This window comes from Bubalus bubalis, chromosome 4, assembly GCF_019923935.1.
Source record: "Bubalus bubalis isolate 160015118507 breed Murrah chromosome 4, NDDB_SH_1, whole genome shotgun sequence".
NCBI classification, from domain to species: Eukaryota; Metazoa; Chordata; class Mammalia; order Artiodactyla; family Bovidae; genus Bubalus; species Bubalus bubalis.
In genome coordinates this window covers 53416855-53436856 of record NC_059160.1, presented here as the reverse complement: position 1 = coordinate 53436856, position 20002 = coordinate 53416855, and the positions used below count along the sequence as shown (strand labels likewise).

General features: G+C 41.8%; 1 protein-coding gene across 1 annotated transcript in view; it reads right to left on the bottom strand.

The window, feature by feature from the left end:
* Positions 1-19626, bottom strand: part of PAH (phenylalanine hydroxylase) — an 89559-nt gene extending 69933 nt beyond the window's left edge. Inside the window, exons 1-2 of the mRNA XM_006058816.3 lie at positions 19444-19626; positions 11674-11778 (exon numbers count right to left, since the gene is read on the bottom strand). Coding sequence (XP_006058878.1) covers positions 11674-11778; positions 19444-19503 — 165 coding nt within the window. The 5' untranslated portion in view covers positions 19504-19626. The remainder of the gene's footprint in view (positions 1-11673; positions 11779-19443) is intronic.
* Between the last annotated feature and the right edge of the window lie 376 nt (positions 19627-20002).

Sequence of the window (20002 nt, the reverse complement as noted above, 5' to 3'; positions counted from 1 at the left end):
GAGCACCTTGCACCATTGTGGCTTCAATCACAGTTACTCAGTAAGAAGTCAGTATGCCCTACCTTTCTCAACCTGGCACAGATATTATTCTCCTGGAAACTGAAACACATTAAGTTGACGAGTCACTTCCCCTTTAATATTTGCTGTACTTTAAGCTCTTCTCAGATTTTTCCCTGAAAGTATGTTTCCAAAAGGAGAATGAAATGCTGAGCATATTTTCAGATGAGATTAGACTGGAAAAGTGGAGCTTCTTGAATTCTTGGACCCCCTACAGGCTGTTGCCTTGGCATAAGCTCAAATGAAGTTATGTCCTTGTCTGTTTCAGAGCTTTCTGGGGTGGGAGGCAACATCAAAGACAGTCACAGATGATGATCCACATCACTGGTCTCAGGTAAACGGACAGGAGCCTTTCATAACTCATTCAATCCAACACCTTCCTGGTGCCAAACACTGCCCTAAGCACTGGGCTATAAGAACAGACAGCAGGAAAAACCCCTGCCCTCCTGGAGCTTACATTCTGGAAGGAAGACACAAATAATAACCATGATAAATACATAAAATATACAGTCTTCAGATGGAACATACACAAATAAGCAAGGAAGAAGGACAGACTATTCCAGAGGTTCAATCTAGGTGCCATTTTAAACAATGGGGTCGTGAAATCCCCAAAAAATAAACAGGTGACATGTAGGCCTAGACCTAAAATCAGTGAGGAAGCAAGTCATAAGGGAACAGCAAGTGGAAGGGTGCTGGGGTCAGCCATTTCACAGTGTGACTGAAGACCAGCAGTGAGGCCAGTGTGACAGGCGCAGATGAGCAGGGGGCAGGGGGCAGTAGGCCACGAGGCAGAGAAGCAGCCAAGAGTAACCTATCAGCCATCATCTTAACTTTGGTTTTCACTTGGAGTGACGTTAAGAAGCTGTGTATAAAATAGATAAACAACAAGGACCTACTGTAAGCAAAGGGAACTCTACTCAATATTCTGTAATAACCTATAAAGGTAAAGTATCTGAAAAAGGCTTCCCTGATAGCTCAGTTGGTAAAGAATCTGCCTGCAATGCAGGACACCCTGGTTCAATTCTTGGGTCAGGAAGATCCACTGGAGAAGGGATAGGCTACCCACTCCAACATTCTTGGGCTTCCCTTGTGGCTCAGCTGGTAAAGGATCTGCCTGCAATGGGGGACACCTGGGTTTGATCCCTGGATTGAGAAGATCCCCTGGAGAAGGGAAAGGCTACCCACTCCAGTATTCTGGCCTGGAGAATTCCATGGACTGTATAGTCCATGGGGTCGCAAAGAGTCAGACACGACCGAAAGACTTTCACTTTCACCTGAAAAAAGAATGAATATATGTATATGTATTGTATATGTCTATGTATTGCATATGTATATGTTTATGTAACTTAAACCCTTTGCTGTACACCTGAAACTAACACAACACTGTAAATCAACTATGCTGCTGCTGCTGCTGCTAAGTCGCTTCAGTCGTGTCTGACTCTGTGTGACCCCATAGACAGCAGCCTACCAGGCTCATCCATCCCTGGGATTCTCCAGGCAAGGATACTGGAGTGGGCCATTTCCTTCTCCAATGCATGAAAGTGAAAAGTGAAAGTGAAGTCACTCAGTCGTGCTCGACTCTCAGCGAACCCATGGACTGCAGCTTTTCCAGGCAAGAATACTGGAGTGGGTTGCCATTGTGCTATGAGAGGTAGTACGACAGAGGGAGAGAGAGATTTTGACTCATGTTTTCAATGAAGACTCTGGCAGGTATTTTAAGGATAGACTGGGGACTTCCTGGTGATCCAGTGGTTAGGACTCTGTACTTCCACTGCAGAGGGCATAGGTTCGATCCCTGGTTAGAGAACTGAGATCCCACAAACCGTGGGGCACAAAAAAAGAAGAAAGACTGCAATGGGACAAAAGCAGAAACAGTCTGGGGATGGCCACAACATCTGGGGTGAGAAATAACAGTTAGAAAAATAGAGAAGTCTCACAGAGGTACAGGCAGGGCTTCTTGTGTATTTTACTGATCTCTTCTTGTGAGAGGTCCAGTAACAGCCCCAGCTGACTAAAAGTCTAAAAATTAAACCCACTGGGCTAAATAGGAAACCAAAAACATTCAGGAAAGCAGGAGCAGCACAATTATTAAAGTCTAGAGTAAGCTCAAGACCCTCCCCCACTCCACGCTAGGGGTGCATTCTCAGGCAGGTTCAAGTTAACTTTCAGGATTCACTCCCTGGAAACCATCTTTTAGGATCCCAGTCTCGCCTCCCCTGGGAGTATCTCTGTGGTCAGCTCCTGGTCTTTCCCTCCCTCGGTCTTGTCCCTCTTTGATGGGTTATTTCTTCCCCATTTTCCCCTCCATGTGGTTGGAACTGTGTCCATTTCAGAGGGAACCCCTTTCCTGGGGAAGAACCGGGCTAGCAGCTTAATCCAGGCTCTTCTCAAGGCTTTACAGGAAAGAGCTGTCCTGTCCCAGGTTACCCTTTCTACCCCCACCCCTTTTTTTTTGGCACCGAAGAGATAAAATCAAAATGGTCCAGTGGCCTGTTTCAGTCTAAGCTATCCATGAGCAATGACAACCCACGTGCCGTCAATGGACCATAGCACTCCGTCTACATTTTCACAACGTGGGACTGAACTTTATGATGAAAGTGTAGAAAGTCAGCTTCATGCTACTGTTTCTCAAATATGCCTGGTTTTGAACAGGTGAACAGCTGAAAACAGTGCCAGTTTTCCATTTGAGGTTCCTCTATTCAATAACTGGATCATCAAACCTATCAAAATGTTTGAGGCAGAACCATCTGCATGGACACACAAGAGAAGCAAGCTAAAGATCCATCAATAAGAAATAAAGTATAGTCATACAATGGAAAATAGAGAGGGGAAAAAAAATGAATGAGCAGAAATAGATGCACAAATCTCAAAAACAATGTCCCCCTTCTTCTCCCCAAAAAGAAAACTGCAGACGGACTATTACAATATGATTCCAATCTTATGAAGATTAAAAGCTTACAGGATAAACAACAACGTCCTGTATAGCACAAGGAATTATATATAATATCTTGTGATAAACCATTATGGAAAAGAATATGAAGTCTATATACGTAAAGTATATATGTTCATATACAAATGAATTGCTTTGCTGTATACCAGAAATTAATACAGCATTGTAAATCAACTTTACTTCAAAAAAGCAAAACTTGCAAGACCATGCCATATATCCTAATGGATATCTTTATATAACAAAGTCTTAAAAGATGCATGGGAATAATATGTATCAAATTCAGATTAATAGCTACTTCTGAGGAGGGAGGTACATGGGGAAGGGGTACCCAGGATTTAAGTCATTCCTGTAATGATTTACTGCTTAAACAGGAAGTGAGTTACATGGACATTCTTTATATCATTATCTATATTTGGGGGTTTAAATAAGATGAAAAAGTCATCTGGGTTGTAAGAACTTTTCCCCAGTGAAACGCAATGCTCTTCTTATTTTGATTAAAGATGGAATGTTCCCTGTAAACATGTTACTGCCACAACTGCTCTGCACCAAGGCGAAAAGAATAAAAGGAACCCTCGTGATTCAGTCTTTTTTTTTTTTTTTTTTTTTTTTTTTTAATTTTATTTTATTTTTAAACTTTACATAACTGTATTAGATTTGCCAAATATCAAAATGAATCCACCACAGGTTTACATGTGATTCAGTCTTGATGCTGTCCTGCTCACCAGACCCAGGAGTCACAGGCAGGACCTAAAGTCCAAACTTAAGAGTAGTAAACATCTTATTATCTGCCAAACCTCTCCTCTGCAACCCCGCCTCTGTTCCCAGGAACACTGAGGTTGGTGGATGGTAAAGGATTCAAGGATTCCATGACCTGGCCATGCATTTATTCTCTCCCCTCAAGTCATTTGTCTCTTCATTCTGGAATTTACTCCCCCATTTACCTTACTAGTCAGTCCTTTAGGTTTCAGCTTAAACATTATGTCTGCAAGAAAATTCTTAACAAAATTTTCCCCCAGCCTAGATTAAGAATGCTCATGGAAGCCTGAGCTTCTCCACGTTCTGCAGATGCAGAGAATGACTGCTTCACTCATCCTGGTCTCCTCAGCACCTATATACGGTCTGATAACAGCTGATACTCACAGAAGGTTAATGGAATGCATGAATGAGACAGTATGAGCTGATTGAGTATCTTATGAGGGTGGGATGTGGGTCATCTGGGCAGAGAGGGAACACAGAAAGTGACTGTGAAAAATATAGACTGTACTTGTAAACATTTAGACTGTAAACACATATATAGATTTGTTTTCAAATCTACTGTGAAAATGGAGGGTGAACTTGGAAGGATTTTCTAGCTCTAAGAGTCTAGCCCTGGGCAGCTTGCTTAGTCTGAACCTGTGTGTCTCCATCCTTAAATGAGGACAACTGAGCACACTCATCATGCACTTCAGAGCTCTGTATATGCGCCTGATGGCTTATTCCCGTCCTTAGGGAATTCGAGGCAAAATGATTAGTGGAATTCTGGCAGAGGAAGGGAGACCTCTTCTCTGCAACTTCCCCCAGGAGTTTGATTCTAATTTTATAGCCCATTACTAAGCCACTTGCAATAAAGGCTCTCAGGAGACTATTTTTCTAAGTAGGCACAGGACATGAGAGAGTAGAAGCTAAAAATAAAGAGAACTTTGGAAAATGCAGAGAATTGAAAGATCAATGTACTCAAGACAGTGGGATTTTTTGGGGTTAGCAGACAGAGGTTTGAGTATGTTCCTAATTGTTTGGCCCCAATCCACGAAACCATCTGCCTCACTGCCTCCATCACCACACAACCAATGCGTGTAAACACCATACCTCTGTATCTCCAATGCAAATATCAAGCCTATTGCATTCTCTTTTTTTGAATTAATGAATGTCTATTTATTTTTGTATTATTATTTTTTTAATTGGAGGATAATTGCTTTATAATGTTGTATTGGCTTTTGCTATAAAATACGAATCATCTGTGAGTATATGGATCGAACCTAGGTCTCTCACATTGTAGACAGACGCTTTACTGTCTGAACCACCAGGGAAGTCCAATATATATCAGATCAGATCAGATCAGCCGCTCAGTCGTGTCTGACTCTCTGCGACCCCATGAATCGCAGCACGCCAGGCCTCCCTGTCCATTACCAACTCCCAGAGTTCACTCAGACTCACGCCCATCGAGTCAGTGATGCCATCCAGCCATCTCATCCTCTGTCGTCCCCTTCTCCTCCTGCCCCCAATCCCTCCCAGCATCAGAGTCTTTTCCAACGAGTCAACTCTTCGTATGAGGTGGCCAAAGTACTGGAGTTTCAGCTTTAGCATCATTCCTTCCAAAGAAATCCCAGGGCTGATCTCCTTCAGAATGGACTGGTTAGATCTCCTTGCAGTCCAAGGGACTCTCAAGAATCTTCTCCAACACCACAGCTCAAAGCATCAATTCTTCGGCGCTCAGCCTTCTTTACAGTCCAACTCTCACATGCATACATGACCACTGGAAAAACCATAGCCTTGACTAGACGAACCTTTGTTGGCAAAGTAACGTCTGTGCTTTTGAATATGCTATCTAGGTTGGTCATAACTTTCCTTCCAAGGAGTAAGCGTCTTTTAATTTCATGGCTGCAATCACCATCTGCAGTGATTTTGCAGCCCAGAAAAATAAAGTCTGACACTGTTTCCACTGTTTCCCCATCTATTTGCCATGAAGTGATGGGACCGAATGCCATGATCTTCATTTTCTGAATGTTGAGCTTTAAGCCAACTTTTTCACTCTCCTCTTTCACTTTCATCAAGAGGCTTTTGAGTTCCTCTTCACTTTCTGCCATAAGGGTGGTGTCATCTGCATATCTGAGTTTATTGATATTTCTCCTGGCAATCTTGATTCCAGCTTGTGTTTCTTCCAGTCCAGCGTTTCTCATGATGTACTCTGCATATAAGTTAAATAAGCAGGGTGACAATATACAGCCTTGACGTGCTGCTTTTCCTATTTGGAACCAGTCTGTTGTTCCATGTCCAGTTCTAACTGCTGCTTCCTGACCTGCATACAAATTTCTCAAAAGGCAGATCAAGTGGTCTAGTATTCCCATCTCTTTCAGAATTTTCCACAGTTTATTATGATCCACACAGTCAAAGGCTTTGGCATAGTCAGTAAAGCAGAAATAGATGTTTTTCTGGAACTCTCTTGCTTTTTAAATGATCCAGCGGATGTTGGCAATTTGATCTCTGGTTCCTCTGCCTTTTCTAAAACCAGCTTGAACATTAGGAAGTTCATGGTTCACATATTGCTGAAGCCTGGCTTGGAGAATTTTGAGCATTACTTTACTAGCGTGTGAGATGAGTGCAATTGTGCGGTAGTTTGAGCATTCTTTGGCATTGCCTTTCTTTGGGATTGGAATGAAAACTGACCTTTTCCAGTCCTGTGGCCACTGCTGAGTTTTCCAAATTTGCTGGCATATTGAGTGCAGCACTTTCACAGCATCATCTTTCAGGATTTGGAATAGCTCAAGTGGAATTCCATCACCTCCACTAGTTTTGTTTGTAGTGATGCTTTCTAAGGCTCACTTGACTTCACATTTCAGGATGTCTGGCTCTAGGTCAGTGATCACACCATCGTGATTATCTGGATCATGAAGATCTTTTTTATACAGTTCTTCTGTGTATTCTTGCCACCTCTTCTTAATATCTTCTGCTTCTGTTAGGTCCATACCATTTCTGTCCTTTATCGAGCCCATCTTTGCATGAAATGTTCCTTTGGTATGTCTGATTTTCTTGAAGAGATCTCTAGTCTTTCCCATTCTGTTGTTTTCCTCTATTTCTTTGCATTAATTGCTGAAGAAGGCTTTCTTATCTCTTCTTGCTATTCTTTGGAACTCTGCATTCAGATGTTTATATCTTTCCTTTTTTCCTTTGCTTTTTGCTTCTCTTCTTTTCACAGCTATTTGTAAGGCCTCCCCAGACAGCCATTTTGCTTTTTTGCTTTCTTTTCCATGGAGATGGTCTTGATCCCTGTCTCCTGTACAATGTTATGAACCTCATTCCATAGTTCATCAGGCACTCTATCCATCAGATCTAGGCCCTTAAATCTATTTCTCACTTCCTATATATATATATATATATAGATAGATAGATAGATCCCCTCTCTCTTGAGCCTCCCTCCCACTGCCACACATCCCACCTCTCCAGGTTTGCATTGCATTCTGATGCTATTACTAGCTGAGGTCTAATAGACCATGAGCCCACTGGCAGGCAGTATCACCACTTAGTGGGATGATGACTTTGGTGTTAATCAGCTACGGCAAAGACAGTCGTGCTCATTAAGGATGGAGGTGACTACAAGAGTACCTAGCAAGGTACTCACAGGTGCAGGTGATTCTGCCATATAACATTTCTCCTCCATTGCCAATTTTGGAGGAACTAGAATGGATTTTTCCTTTGTCTTTATTAAGGAAAGGTAAGATTATTTATACCATAATTTTTGCATTGATTTTGCCCTGCCTTTTACTAGCTGTTTTGATAGTAATAATGCTTGAAATCAATGTCTTCCAGTTCTCTTATACAGTAGAGATGATGCCTTTAAGTGATTTGAAATATGCTCCCTGTAATTTCATGCTTTGTACTTTTGCCTGTGAAGTAACAAAAAATAAACAGTATTCTTCTGTCTGACTCTTTTTGACCTCATGGACTGTAGCCTGCCAGGCTCCACTGTCCATGGAATTCTCCAGGCAAGAATACTGGAGTGGGTAGCCATTCCCTTCTGCAGAGGATCTTCCCCACCCAGGGATCAAACCCAGGTGTCCCACATTACAAGCAGATTCTTTACCATCTGAATCACCCGGGAAGCCCCATTCTTTTTCCATGATGGCACTTCAAATATTTGAATGAAATTATTGTTTCCTTACCCCATAATCCCTTTTCAAGTCAATTAACCTTAATCTTAATCCTTTAGCTATCTGTCACAGAGCCAAGAATGTAAGTCTCTGATGCTCCATGACTCTCCAAAATGATACTGCATAGAAATAATGAGAGCAAACATTTATTGAGCTCTTACTATGTGACAGATACTATCATTAAGTACTTTGCCTGTATTAATTCATTTAATTTTCACAACAGCCCTACAAAAAAATCTTATTACCTTCAGTTTAAACATGAGGAAACTAAGTCACCAAGAAGATAAATAACTTTCCTAAGGTTACCCAGTTCACAGGTGGCACAACTGGATTTTCAACCCAAACAGTTTGTTTCCAGACAACATGGTCTTAATCCCAATGCTGTGGGTCCCAAATCTCACTCATAACTGAGAGTCAGGAGCTCCTAACTCTATAATAGCATAAGTTCAATGGGATACTAGTGCCTGCAAAATGGTAATGTGTCTTTCTTGAACAAGGTTCCATGGTCAAAAACATTTGGGAAATGCTGAGTAAGGTAACACTGAATAAGTTTCCACTCTGCAGGGCTTTCCAAACTCTTTAATATTTTCACAAGCATGAGGGGTCTCCAAAATCTAGATGCAGAATTTTCCAACCCTATTTAACCTTGGAACTCTCATCTAATGAAACACCTAATAATATGTGGCATTTGATAGACTATTGTTTAGGAAATACTGCCGTAAAGTGTAGTTTAGATTCATCCTTATTCTTTTTTCTTTTTTTTTTTTTTTCTGGCAGAAAATGATTTCATTTTATATGATCCAGAAGTTTAGCATCATCTACACAATATAAATGGCTTCCCCATGGGCTCAGCAATAAAGAATCTGTCTGCAATTCAGGAGACACAGGTTTGATCCCTGGGTGGGGAAGATCCCTTGGAGGAGGGCATGGCAACCCATTCCAGTATTCTTGCCTGGAGATTCCCAGGGACAGAGGAGTCTGGTGCACTACAATCCATGAGGTCACAAAGAGTCAGACGCAACTGAGCGACCAAGCACACATGCACACAATTTAAAGGCTTTGTATCTAACACTTACTTCTCCATCTCATTGAGGGTATCATGAGAGATGTGAAGTATACAAATACACTGTGGCCACCATAACCCCTTGGTTCTACTAAGCTGTGCTTACTCTGCTGTGATTACTAGCTCAGTCGTGTCTGGCTCTTTGCTATTCTGCTTTTTTTAAAATGGTCCTGCCTTGACTCTCGGTCATTGCAATTTGCTGTAAATGCTCACAATACACACTAAGCCATTCATTCTATTTTTTTTTATTTTTACTTTTTTGGGAAAAAAATTTAAATCAAGGCTCCTGAATATCTCTAGGCTTCTAACATCTTTCTCCTCTTCACACAGTCTCAAAGATTTCTCATGGGTTTCATAGATAACAGTTGGAAGCAGTAAAGGAACAGACATCATGTGAGAATCTTCTGTGGACTCAGAGTCATACCATGCATTTTATGTAGCACATACAATCTCCAGGACCTAGGGAGGTATGGATCATTAGTTCCAGTTTACAGATGAGTAAACAAAGACACATATTAAACAACCTGTCACAGTCAATGAACTTCGGCATTCAACCATCCCACGTGCAGTCCATGTTTCTTGGGTGCATTTCATCCTGGTAAATAGTTACTTGTGGCTTATTTATTAGGTTGAAAACATCCTGTTAATTTACTATTATTTAATTTATTAACCTTAAGCTCTGACTCTCACAAGGAAAATGCTTATGAACCATATAATACAAAGGCAAAAATATGACATTCCTGTATTTACAGATATATTCTTTCTCAGGATCAGCTTGCCATTCAGAAACCTCTCTGTCTCTCTTTTCTACACTCATTTCTTGCTCTCACTCAGGCAGATATTTTTCTTCCTCACTTTGGATAGCCAGGTTTAATTTAATTAAAATAGACTTTATTTTTTAGATCAACTTCAGATTTACAAAAAAGTAAGAAGCTAGTAGAAAGAATTCCCATATATTCTGCAGCCAATTTCCCCTAATATTAGTGTCATGTATAAGTACTGAACATGTGTTATAATTAATGAACTGATGTTGATACACTTTCACAGACTAAGGACGATACTTTATTTGAATTTCTTTAGTTTGTGTCTCATGTCCTCTTTCTGCTCTACAATCGCACTCAGGGCACTACATTATATTTAGTTGTCATATCCCCTGAGGCTCCTTTGGACTGGGACAACTTCCCAGACACTTCTAGTTGTTGATGACCTTGACAGTTTTGAAGAGTACTAGTCAAGTATTCTGTACACTGTTCATTAACTGGAATTTGTCTGATGTTTTCCTCATGGTTAGACTGGGGTTATGGGTTTAGGGAAAGAAGATCACAGAGGTGAAGGGCCATTTCATCAAGTCACTCTGTATGGCCCACACCTAAGGAGTGAAGAGTTATATTCTTTTCCTTCTTTGACTCCAGAGTATCTGTTTAAATTATTTGGCATTCTTCTGCCTGGGAGATCTGTCTCTTCACCTATTTATGTATTCAGTCACCAGGTACAGTCACCCCTAAAGTACTAGGGGTAAAACATTATTTGGTTCAAAAATATTTCTTCTTGCAATCCAGGGCAAAAACATTTTTGAAAGTCTATTTTCCTTTGCTCACATTTAAATATAATTTCATCCTTTTTCATTTATGATTTTATATTGGAGTACAATTGCTTTACAAAGTTGTGCTAGTGTCTGCTGTACAACAAAGTGGATCAGCTATAACTATACATATATCCCCTTCCTCTTAAGCCTCCTTCCCACCAACCACCCCTCACTGCATTCCACCCCTCTAGGTCATCACAGAACACTGAGCTGAGCTCCCTGTGCCCTGCAGCAGCTTCCCACTAGCTATCGTTTTACACATGGTACTGTATATATGTGAGTGCTACTCTCTCAATTCATCCCACTCTCTCCTCCCCACAGTGTGTCCCATGCTTGTTCTCTACATCAGCAGCTCTATTCCTATCCTGTAAATAGGTTCATCTGTACCATTTTTCTAGATTCCATATATTATTTCATTCTTAACTGAACACTTTATATATATAAACTGAGCTTATAGAGGATATAAAGATGACTCACACAAGGTTCCCTGCCTGAAGAAACAATCCTTGGGGTCAATCAGAAATGTATGCATTTCACAAGGTAAATAAGTGCTGTGAAAGTGTTAGTCTATAGTCCACAGTTAAAAAGTGCTTTGGGAACATTGAGAGAATAGTACAATCATCCTTCTGTATCCATGGAGGACTGATTCCAGGACCCCATGGGTACCAAAATCCCTGGATGCTCAAGACCCTTATATAAAATGGCAGTACTAGTATAATGAATACAGTCCTCCCTACCAGTGAGCTGCACATCTGTGGATTCAACCAACCCCAGATAGAAATTTTAGTTGAATCTGAAGGTGGTATGACTTGTAAATATGAAGGCCAACTCAATTACTTCAAAACAAGTTTGATACAGGAAGAGGGAGTCCAATGTTGGCTTCCTTGGTATGCAACCATGCTTCTGAATGATCCTAATTATGAAATGGAGAAACCTTAGCTCACAGACAATGAAAGACTTATCTAAGATCACACAGTTGGGTAATGTAAGAGCCTAAGCTGAAAATCAAGCCTTCCAGTTCTAGACTCTATGTTCTTTTCACTGCATCCAACCAGAAGATAACACAGAAGTCTGCTATGCCATTATTTAAAACAGAAATGAACAGAGCACTTACCTCAAATAAACGTAAAACTCTGGCCAGTGCACCAACTTCTTCTTTGAGTGAGAAGATCAGCGATACAGCATTTTGATCAGAGTTGCCTTCAATATAGCTCGTTTCCTATAGGATTAAATGCACTTGGGTAAAATGTTTTTTTCACAGCTCAACAATTCAGTCCTGTGAAACCTCCAAGAAAGAAGTGAGCATGAACTTTCTCTACTAGTTAAGCCTTGGAATACAATGAGCTACATACATTCTATATAGAAGTATATGTGCAAGGGAAAATAAGTGAATCAAGGAAAGTGAAACATTAAATGATGCTCATAGATCATATTTCAATTTCAGAAAACTCTAATTATTCACTGGGGCTTCCCTGGTGGCTGAGATGGTAAACAATCTGCCCACAATGCAGGAAATCCAGGTTCAACCCCTGGGTTGAGAAGAGTCCCCTGGAGAAGGGAATGACTACCCACTCCAGTATTCTTGCCTGGAGAATTCCACAGACAGAGAAGCCTGACCAGTTACAGTCCATGGGGTCACAGAGTCAGACACAACTGAGTAATTAACACACATACAATTATTCACTGATGTCACCAGTCACTCTAAAGACTGCATTTCAGTGACACTTACAAGTGCGAGGTACAATCAGGGATCTGAAAGAAACAAATGAATAAGAGGATGCCCCATTCATCAGCAGCCCAAATTTTTACGTAATAGACACATACACAACAAGTAAGGTAAGTAGAAAAAGATCTTATAGGTGGTATGATGGTTCAATAATTGTCCCAGGAAAACACTGAGAAACATAAGGTAAAAAATACTAAAATTAGAACACACACAGACTTTTAGCTCCAAATACATGGGTTGGAATCCTCTCTCTTCCATTGACCTACCAGAGCACTTTGGGACCAACAGCTTAACCTTCTTAATTTCCTCATGTGAGAAATCAGGCTAATGTATAATCATGCCAAGCCCTATCAAAACAGTATTCAGATGATGAAAGAAAGACAGAAAATATTTTAAATATAATATTAATAAAAGCATACAAAATGATGGAAATATTAAAAATACCCACAAAAGATTTCTTGGCCTTCAGTAAAGATCTCGCAGGAGCATTAACTTGTTCCCAGATGCTGGGATCTGAGATACCAATTGTTGAAAAGGAGTCACAGAATACATAAGAGCACACAATTAACCCACTGGAAGATAGACATCTTAAAACAGCAAAGAATGTCAAGGATCTAATATTTTCTCCAGCCATGTGACAGCAAATTAAGGTGGGACTAGGGTTGCCACTCTAGAAAGGGTTGGCCAAAATCTTAAAATTTTAAAGTTAAGGATTAAATTAGGTTTTACAATAATACACAAAGTTCCATGTGTGCTTTCAAATAAACATCATGTACCTAAAACTGGGAACAAAAACTCCATGCAGAACAATTACTCTCTTGTAAACAAGTTAATGAAATTAGTGGAATGGATGTTGCATTATCTCAGTGAGAAGGCTGTGCTGGGTAGGCTCTTGGTGATTTGGCATTTTAATCCCTGTGTGGCCACTGATGAAATTCTTTTAATTCAGAGAATTCAGATTTTCCCAGAACCTCACCTGAAACAGTGTGGGGGAAGAACCAGAATTATCAGTAAGTGTGATTAGAGGGAGCCTTAGATGAATAGCAAGACCAAACTGTTATATATCTTTGTATGGACCACAGTACTATCTTTCTAAAAAATTTTTTTTGATCTACCATATATTAAAAGCCCTATAAAGTCATGTCTGACTCTTTGTGACCCCATGGATTGTCTGTCCATGGAATTCTCCAGGCAAGAATACTGGAGTGGGTTGCCATGCCCTTCTACAGGGGATCTTCCCAACCCAGAGATACAACCTGTGTCTCATGTCTCCTGCACTGGCAGGCAGGTTCTTTACCACTAGTACCACCTGGTTAGTATACTGTCCTAAGCATTATAATAAACACTTGATTTGGATTATCTCATTTAATTTTGATAACAATCTAGAAAATAGGTTTTCTCCAAGTGCCGTTTTTATTGATGACAAGAGGAAGTCTTATAGAGAATTTAAATAACTCATCCAGAGCTGCAAAGTTAGCAGTGGAGCCCATGTCACTGGATGCCAGCACTTTGTCCATGAATCACAACTTCCTGTGGACTCTACTTTCTGTCTCTGACCCTGCCAGAGACGCACAAATAAGTCTCTGATGTCAGCCTTCTTCCTAGGAGAGAACACTAAGCCTTCAGTTCTTCCCAGTTTCCTTGAAATGATGAAACATTTCTATTTCTAGTTCACTTGGCAACATTATCCTCTCCTGTTGGCCTCCAGGAAACAGAACATTTCAACAGAAGTCACCTACGACTAGTGCAATTCAGACCTGAATGTATGGAACTCTGTCAGCCACCACCTCCCCACTTCCACCCAGCCAGTCTGACCTTCTCCAGAAACGGCTCTCAGGGTCAGGCCTTTCTTTGGTTCACACTGACAACAATCCAGCCCTCAGTGATTGGCAGTGATTGGATGCTCCTAGCAGAATTTAGGGCTTCCCTGATGTCTCAGACAGTAAAGAATCTGCCTGCAATGTGGGAGACCAAGGTTCGATGCCTAGGTTGGGAAGATCCCCTAGAGGAGGGCATGGCAACCCACTCCAGTGTTCTTGCCTGGAGAATCCCCATAGACAGAGGAGCCTGGTGGGCTACAGTCCATGGGGTCGCAAGGAGTCAGACATGACTTGGCAACTGAACAACATAGCCAACAATATACAATACCTCTTTCGAATTTTCAAAAGTCTCGTTGGTGCCTCATCTCCTGAGATTCACCCTCAGGAAACTCCTTTCCAGAAACTGACTTCCTCCTTCCCCTTTCAACACCTCATTACAGGAAATGCACTGCATCCTACCCTCTTCCACTTTCAAATCCATTACCCTTCCTCAAAAGCCCCATGTGTAGTACTTCTCTCAGAAAACTTCTGTACTCCTCAGCCAAGGTGAATAATCCCTCCTCAATCTAGGTATTCTGTTTGTCTCCTGATGCCCACATGGGACTTGAGAATAACTGACTCACAGAGATAGGCTTGTCCACAATCTCATTTTGGGGAAACTATGGGCCAAAGAAAGTGACTCACCTGAGAGCACACAGGCAGTGCATGGCAGGTTAAGAACTCAGGCTCCTACTATGGAGAACAGTACGGAGGTACTTCATAAAACTAAAAACAGAATTGCCATATGATCTAGCAATCCCACTCCTAGACATATATCTGGACAAAACCATATTTCAAAAAAATACATGCACCTCAATATTCATAGCACCACTATTCACAATAGCTAAGACCTGGAAACAACTGATATGTCCATCTGACAGATGAATGGATAAAGTTGTAGTACATATATATACCAGCATATATATATTATAATATATATTACTGGGAGAAATATCAATAACCTGAATATGCAGATGACACCACCCTTATTATTTTGAAATGAGGAAACAGACTCAGCAAGATTAAATGGCTTGTCCAAGGACACTCAGCTAATGAGTGGCAGAGCCTGTAAAATGAACCTAAGTCCAATAACTCCAAAATCCTTAATCTAAATCCTAGTGACCCAACTGGAACAATAGCTCCCCTTTTCAAAGCTTGAGGGACCTGAACTGAAAGGAAGCTTATGGAATTTTGTGAAATGATGTGATCGTGGGTGGATTCTGATTCCAATACTGTTCTATGGATCAGCATGGGATCTTGGACAAATCTTTTCCAGAATGTGTTTAAACTGGCTCATAACCTGTAATTATTTGCTTCAAATAGATATGTGAGTTGACTTAAAAACACATGTACACTCAGGATGCATAAAGGTACAGAAAATTAGAAACGGAAAAGAAAGCAGGGAGAAAAAAAAAATCTTTACTAGCAACCAAGAAGAAAAGAATTTTGATCACTGAGAATTGTACAACTGCCCTCATCTCACATGCCACCAAAGTAGTACTCAAAATTCTCCAAGTTAAGCTTCAACAGTACGCAAATCATGAACTTCCAGATGTTCAAGCTGGACTTACAAAAGGCAGAGGAACCAGAGATCAAATTGCCAACATCCATTGGATCATCAAAAAAGCAAGAGAGTTCCAGAAAAAAAATCTACTCTTGTTTTATTGACTATGCCAAAGTGTTTGACTGTGTGGATCACAAAAAACTGTGGAAAATTCTTCAAGAGATGGGAATACCAGATCACCTGACCTGCCTCCTGAGAAATCTGTTTGCAGGTCAGGAAGCAATAGTTAGAACTGGACAATGAACAACAGACTGGTTCCATATCGGGAAAGGAGTACATCAAGCCTATGTATTGTTACCCCGCTTATTTAACTTATATGCAGAGTACAACATGAGAAACGCTAGGCTGGATGAAGCACAAGCTGGAATCAAGATTGCCGGGAGAAATATCAATAACCTTAGATATGCAGATGACACCACCCTTACATCAGAAAGAGAAGAAGAACTAAAGAGCCTCTTGATGAAAGTGAAAGAGGAGAGTGAAAAAGTTGGCTTAAAACTCAACATTCAGAAAATTAAGATCATGGCATCCGGTCCCATCACTTCATGGAAAACAGATGGGGAAGCAATGGAAAGTGACAGACTTTATTATTTGGGGCTCCAAAATCACTACAGATGGTGACTGAAGCCATAAAATTAAAAGATGCTTGTTCCTTGGAAGAAAAGCTATGACCAACCTAGACAGCATATTAAAAAGCAGAGACATTACTTTGCCAACAAAAGTCCATCTAGTCAAAGCTATGGTTTTTCCAGTAGTCATGTATGGATGTGAGAGTTGGAATATAAAGACTATATTCTGCTGAGTGCCGAAGAATTGATGCTTTTAAATTGTGGTGTTGGAGAAGACTCTTGAGAGTCCTTTGGACTGCAAGGAGATCCAACCAGTCTATCCTAAAGGAAATTAGTCCTGAATATTCATTGGAAAGACTGATGCTGAAGCTGAAACTCTAATACTTTGGCCACCTGATGCAAAGAACTGACCCTGATGATGGGGAAAGATTGAAGGCAGGAGGAAAAGGGGACAACAGAGGATGAGATGGTTGGATGGCATCATCAACTCGATAGACATGAGTTTGAGTTGGTGATGGACAGGGAAGCCTGGCATGCTACAGTCCATGGTAGCACGTGTCAAAGAGTTGGACATGACTGAGTGACTGAACTGAACAGAGAAATACACTTAACAACAGAAATAAGTTTGCTTTTGTCTAACAAATACATTCTATTGTTAATATATTTGGAAAAAGAGCAGTTTTCATAACTACAAGCAATTAATCTACAGCAAAGATATTCCAGGGGTACTCACTGTCGACCTTAGTGCTTTTGGGGGTCATAGGCAGAGGTGTGTTTTCACATGTGTGATTATACAAACACACATCTACAGTGTAAGACACCCAGAAACAAGAGAAGACATCCTGCTGTGGACACACTAAGCCTGTATATTGCAGAATTTATCTACAGGAGGAAGCAGTGTGGTTGGAGAGCACAGGGTGTTGGAGTCAGACCTGGGTTTGAACACTGACTCTGTGCCATTTAGAGCTATGATTTCTGAGTTTCCTCATTTTTAATCCATCACCCCATTCTATTTTTCTTCACAGCACTTATCCTCCACATGAAATTATATGTTCATTTGGTTAAATGTTACAGTTTGTCTCCTCCAAAAGAATTGAAGTTTCACCAGGGCAGACTTTATACCAGCTAGCTGTGCCTAGCTTAGAGTAGGTGCTCAATAAGTCTTTGTTGAGTTGAGTGAACGAACGAGCCAGACGTCTCTTGCAGGATTGTTGTGCTTGCATGTGTAGATCAGCCTTCTATCTGGACTACACCTAGGGCGTTCTGCTTATCTGGGTTAGAGCTTCAGGAAGGTATAAATATGTCTTTTTGTAGATTGTCAGAGCTGGAGTCCTAGAGACTCAAAGGTATTAGTAGCTCAGTCCTGTTCGACTCTTTGCGACCCCATGGACTGTAATCCACCAGGCTCCTCTGCCCACAGAATTCTCCAGGCAAGAATATGGAGTGGGTAGCCATTCCCTTCTCCAGAGGATCTTCCTGACCCTGGGGTCAAACCTGGGTCTCCCACATGGCAGGCAGATTCTTTACCATCCGAGTCACCAGGGAAGCCCTCCTAGAGACTATTTTCTACCCACCTCCCCCACCTCCCAGCCCCCTCCCCCTGTTTTACAGATCCCAAACTGAGCCTCTTCACCCAGTGAGGGCACTTCTTGATAATACACAACATCAGCAAACTAAACACAGAGTCCACGTCACCTGATCCTGGGCCCATCACCTTTCCACTGAGAAGCTCCACCAGCCACTAGGCTTGACTCTGTGTGTTCCTCCTGCCAGTATTCTGACACATTTTGTTGAACAAACAAATCATTTCTGGCTAGACACCCCTGGCACTTCTCCTATATTCCAGAAAGTGTGCTAAGAGCTTTAAAGATATTATTTCACTTGATTCTCATACTAACTCTAGGATATGGGTATTTTTATTCCAACCTTTCAAATGAGTAGACTTGCAGCTTTGCAAAGTTAAATAGCTTGCTTTCAACACACAGGTGTTACAGGGCACTCTCTAAACCTTCCTCTTTAAACACCACCCTCCCACCCCCCGTCATCATTGATAGTGACAATTTGTGGTTCTTAGGCTTCTAAGTGCTCTGTAAATGAAGTTTTCAGTTCCCATGGCTCCCTAACCAGATTGTTGCCCCTAACCTCCTGCCGTGCTTGCGGGGATCCCACAGCCAGCAGCACAGAAACTAAATAATGGCACAGCTGGGGTCTGTTCTGGGATCTGACACCCATGGCGTCCCTCTTCAACATGAAGTTCTGTCTCCCAAGTCCTACATACCATTTCCAAAGGAAGTCTTTCTCTTGGGATTAAAAAAAAAAAAAAGTCCACTTTTCTGCACTCTCTAGTTATACTAAAACATCAATCATCCTCTGTCCTCCAGCCCCCCTGGTCTTTAAATTGTTCTTAATAATCCTACAGATGACAAATCCCCATAGACCCACCTTATCTCCCAGGGGTGGGCTTTAAGTCTGAACCCTAAATTCTGGGAATGTGGCCAGCCAATTAAAGAACGTACTCTGCAGTTGTTCACCTCAAGGGACAGGGAACACTTTCTAGAGAATAGAATGCACCCTGGTCATTATTCTTGCCACATTTAAGGTTCTCTTACATTTCAAGTTCAAGGCTGACTCGAGTATTTTCCTCTGTGTTTAATTTTCTCCTTCCCCAGGTGGGAGTAAGTCTGGGACCTCTTCATGTCGCGTTTTCTCCCAAAGGTGAAAAAAAGGATACAATTTCTTACAATTTTGCCATTTTGATTCCTGGCTGAGAACACGTGTAAAACATCACAGAAGAGTAAATCTGGATGGACCCCAACTCCCATTCCAGATTGTTAAGGACCAATGTACAGAAGAAAAAGAAGGCGACAGAGACTTGTGTAAAGACACACAGCGAGTCCATCCGTGACAGCTCTGAAAGCCGATCCCCAACTCCTGCAGCTCATTCCCTGAAAGTCACCTTAGATGTCCTGTCCTTGGGAAACGTGTTAGCACATGTGTCATCTGTCAACTTCCTAAACGTTTCCATCCTCCTCAAATGAACTTTCAGTGTCCTGGTGAGTTGATGGGAGTTTGAAACACCAACACTGCTCTGACCTCTCCACGGCGGGAGGAGGGCAAACTCCCTTCCCTGCGAAGCTAAGCGCCTCCCCCCCCAACCCAGGCTCACCTGTCCAAAGTCGCTGAGTTTCCTGCCCAAGGTTCCGCTCTCCAGGACCAGAGCTGACATGCTGGTTCGTAGCGCGGGCCTTCTCTGCAGTTACCGGCCGTCAGCCGCAGGGAGATTTGCAAACAGCGCAAGCAACACGTGGTGCTGAGGTTTTTAACCTGGCTTTAGGGAGGAGCGCCTCCAAGATGTCTCCTGACGCATACCCGCCGCAGGAACGCCCCGCGATGGGCGTTGTGCTGACGCTACAGGGCTCTGGGTCGGGACCTGGGCCACCCAGAGGGGAGGGTCAGGGGGAGCGGCCCGGGAAGGTGTGGCGGACGCGGAGAGGCAGAACTTGGCTGCCCTCCTGGGATGTTGGAAGGCCAGCGAGGGAGGGCAGGACCACCTGTGCCCTGGCGATTAGACAGGTTGGGCATTTCCAGGACTCTCCAAAGCCTGGGCACAGATTCTCTGCCACTGGAGTAAATCTGTGGCTGCCTGATGAAATTATAAGAAGCAGAGTCAGTTTCTTAGTTGATGTTTGGGAAGGGGTTCCTTTCTACTAACCACCAAAGAAACG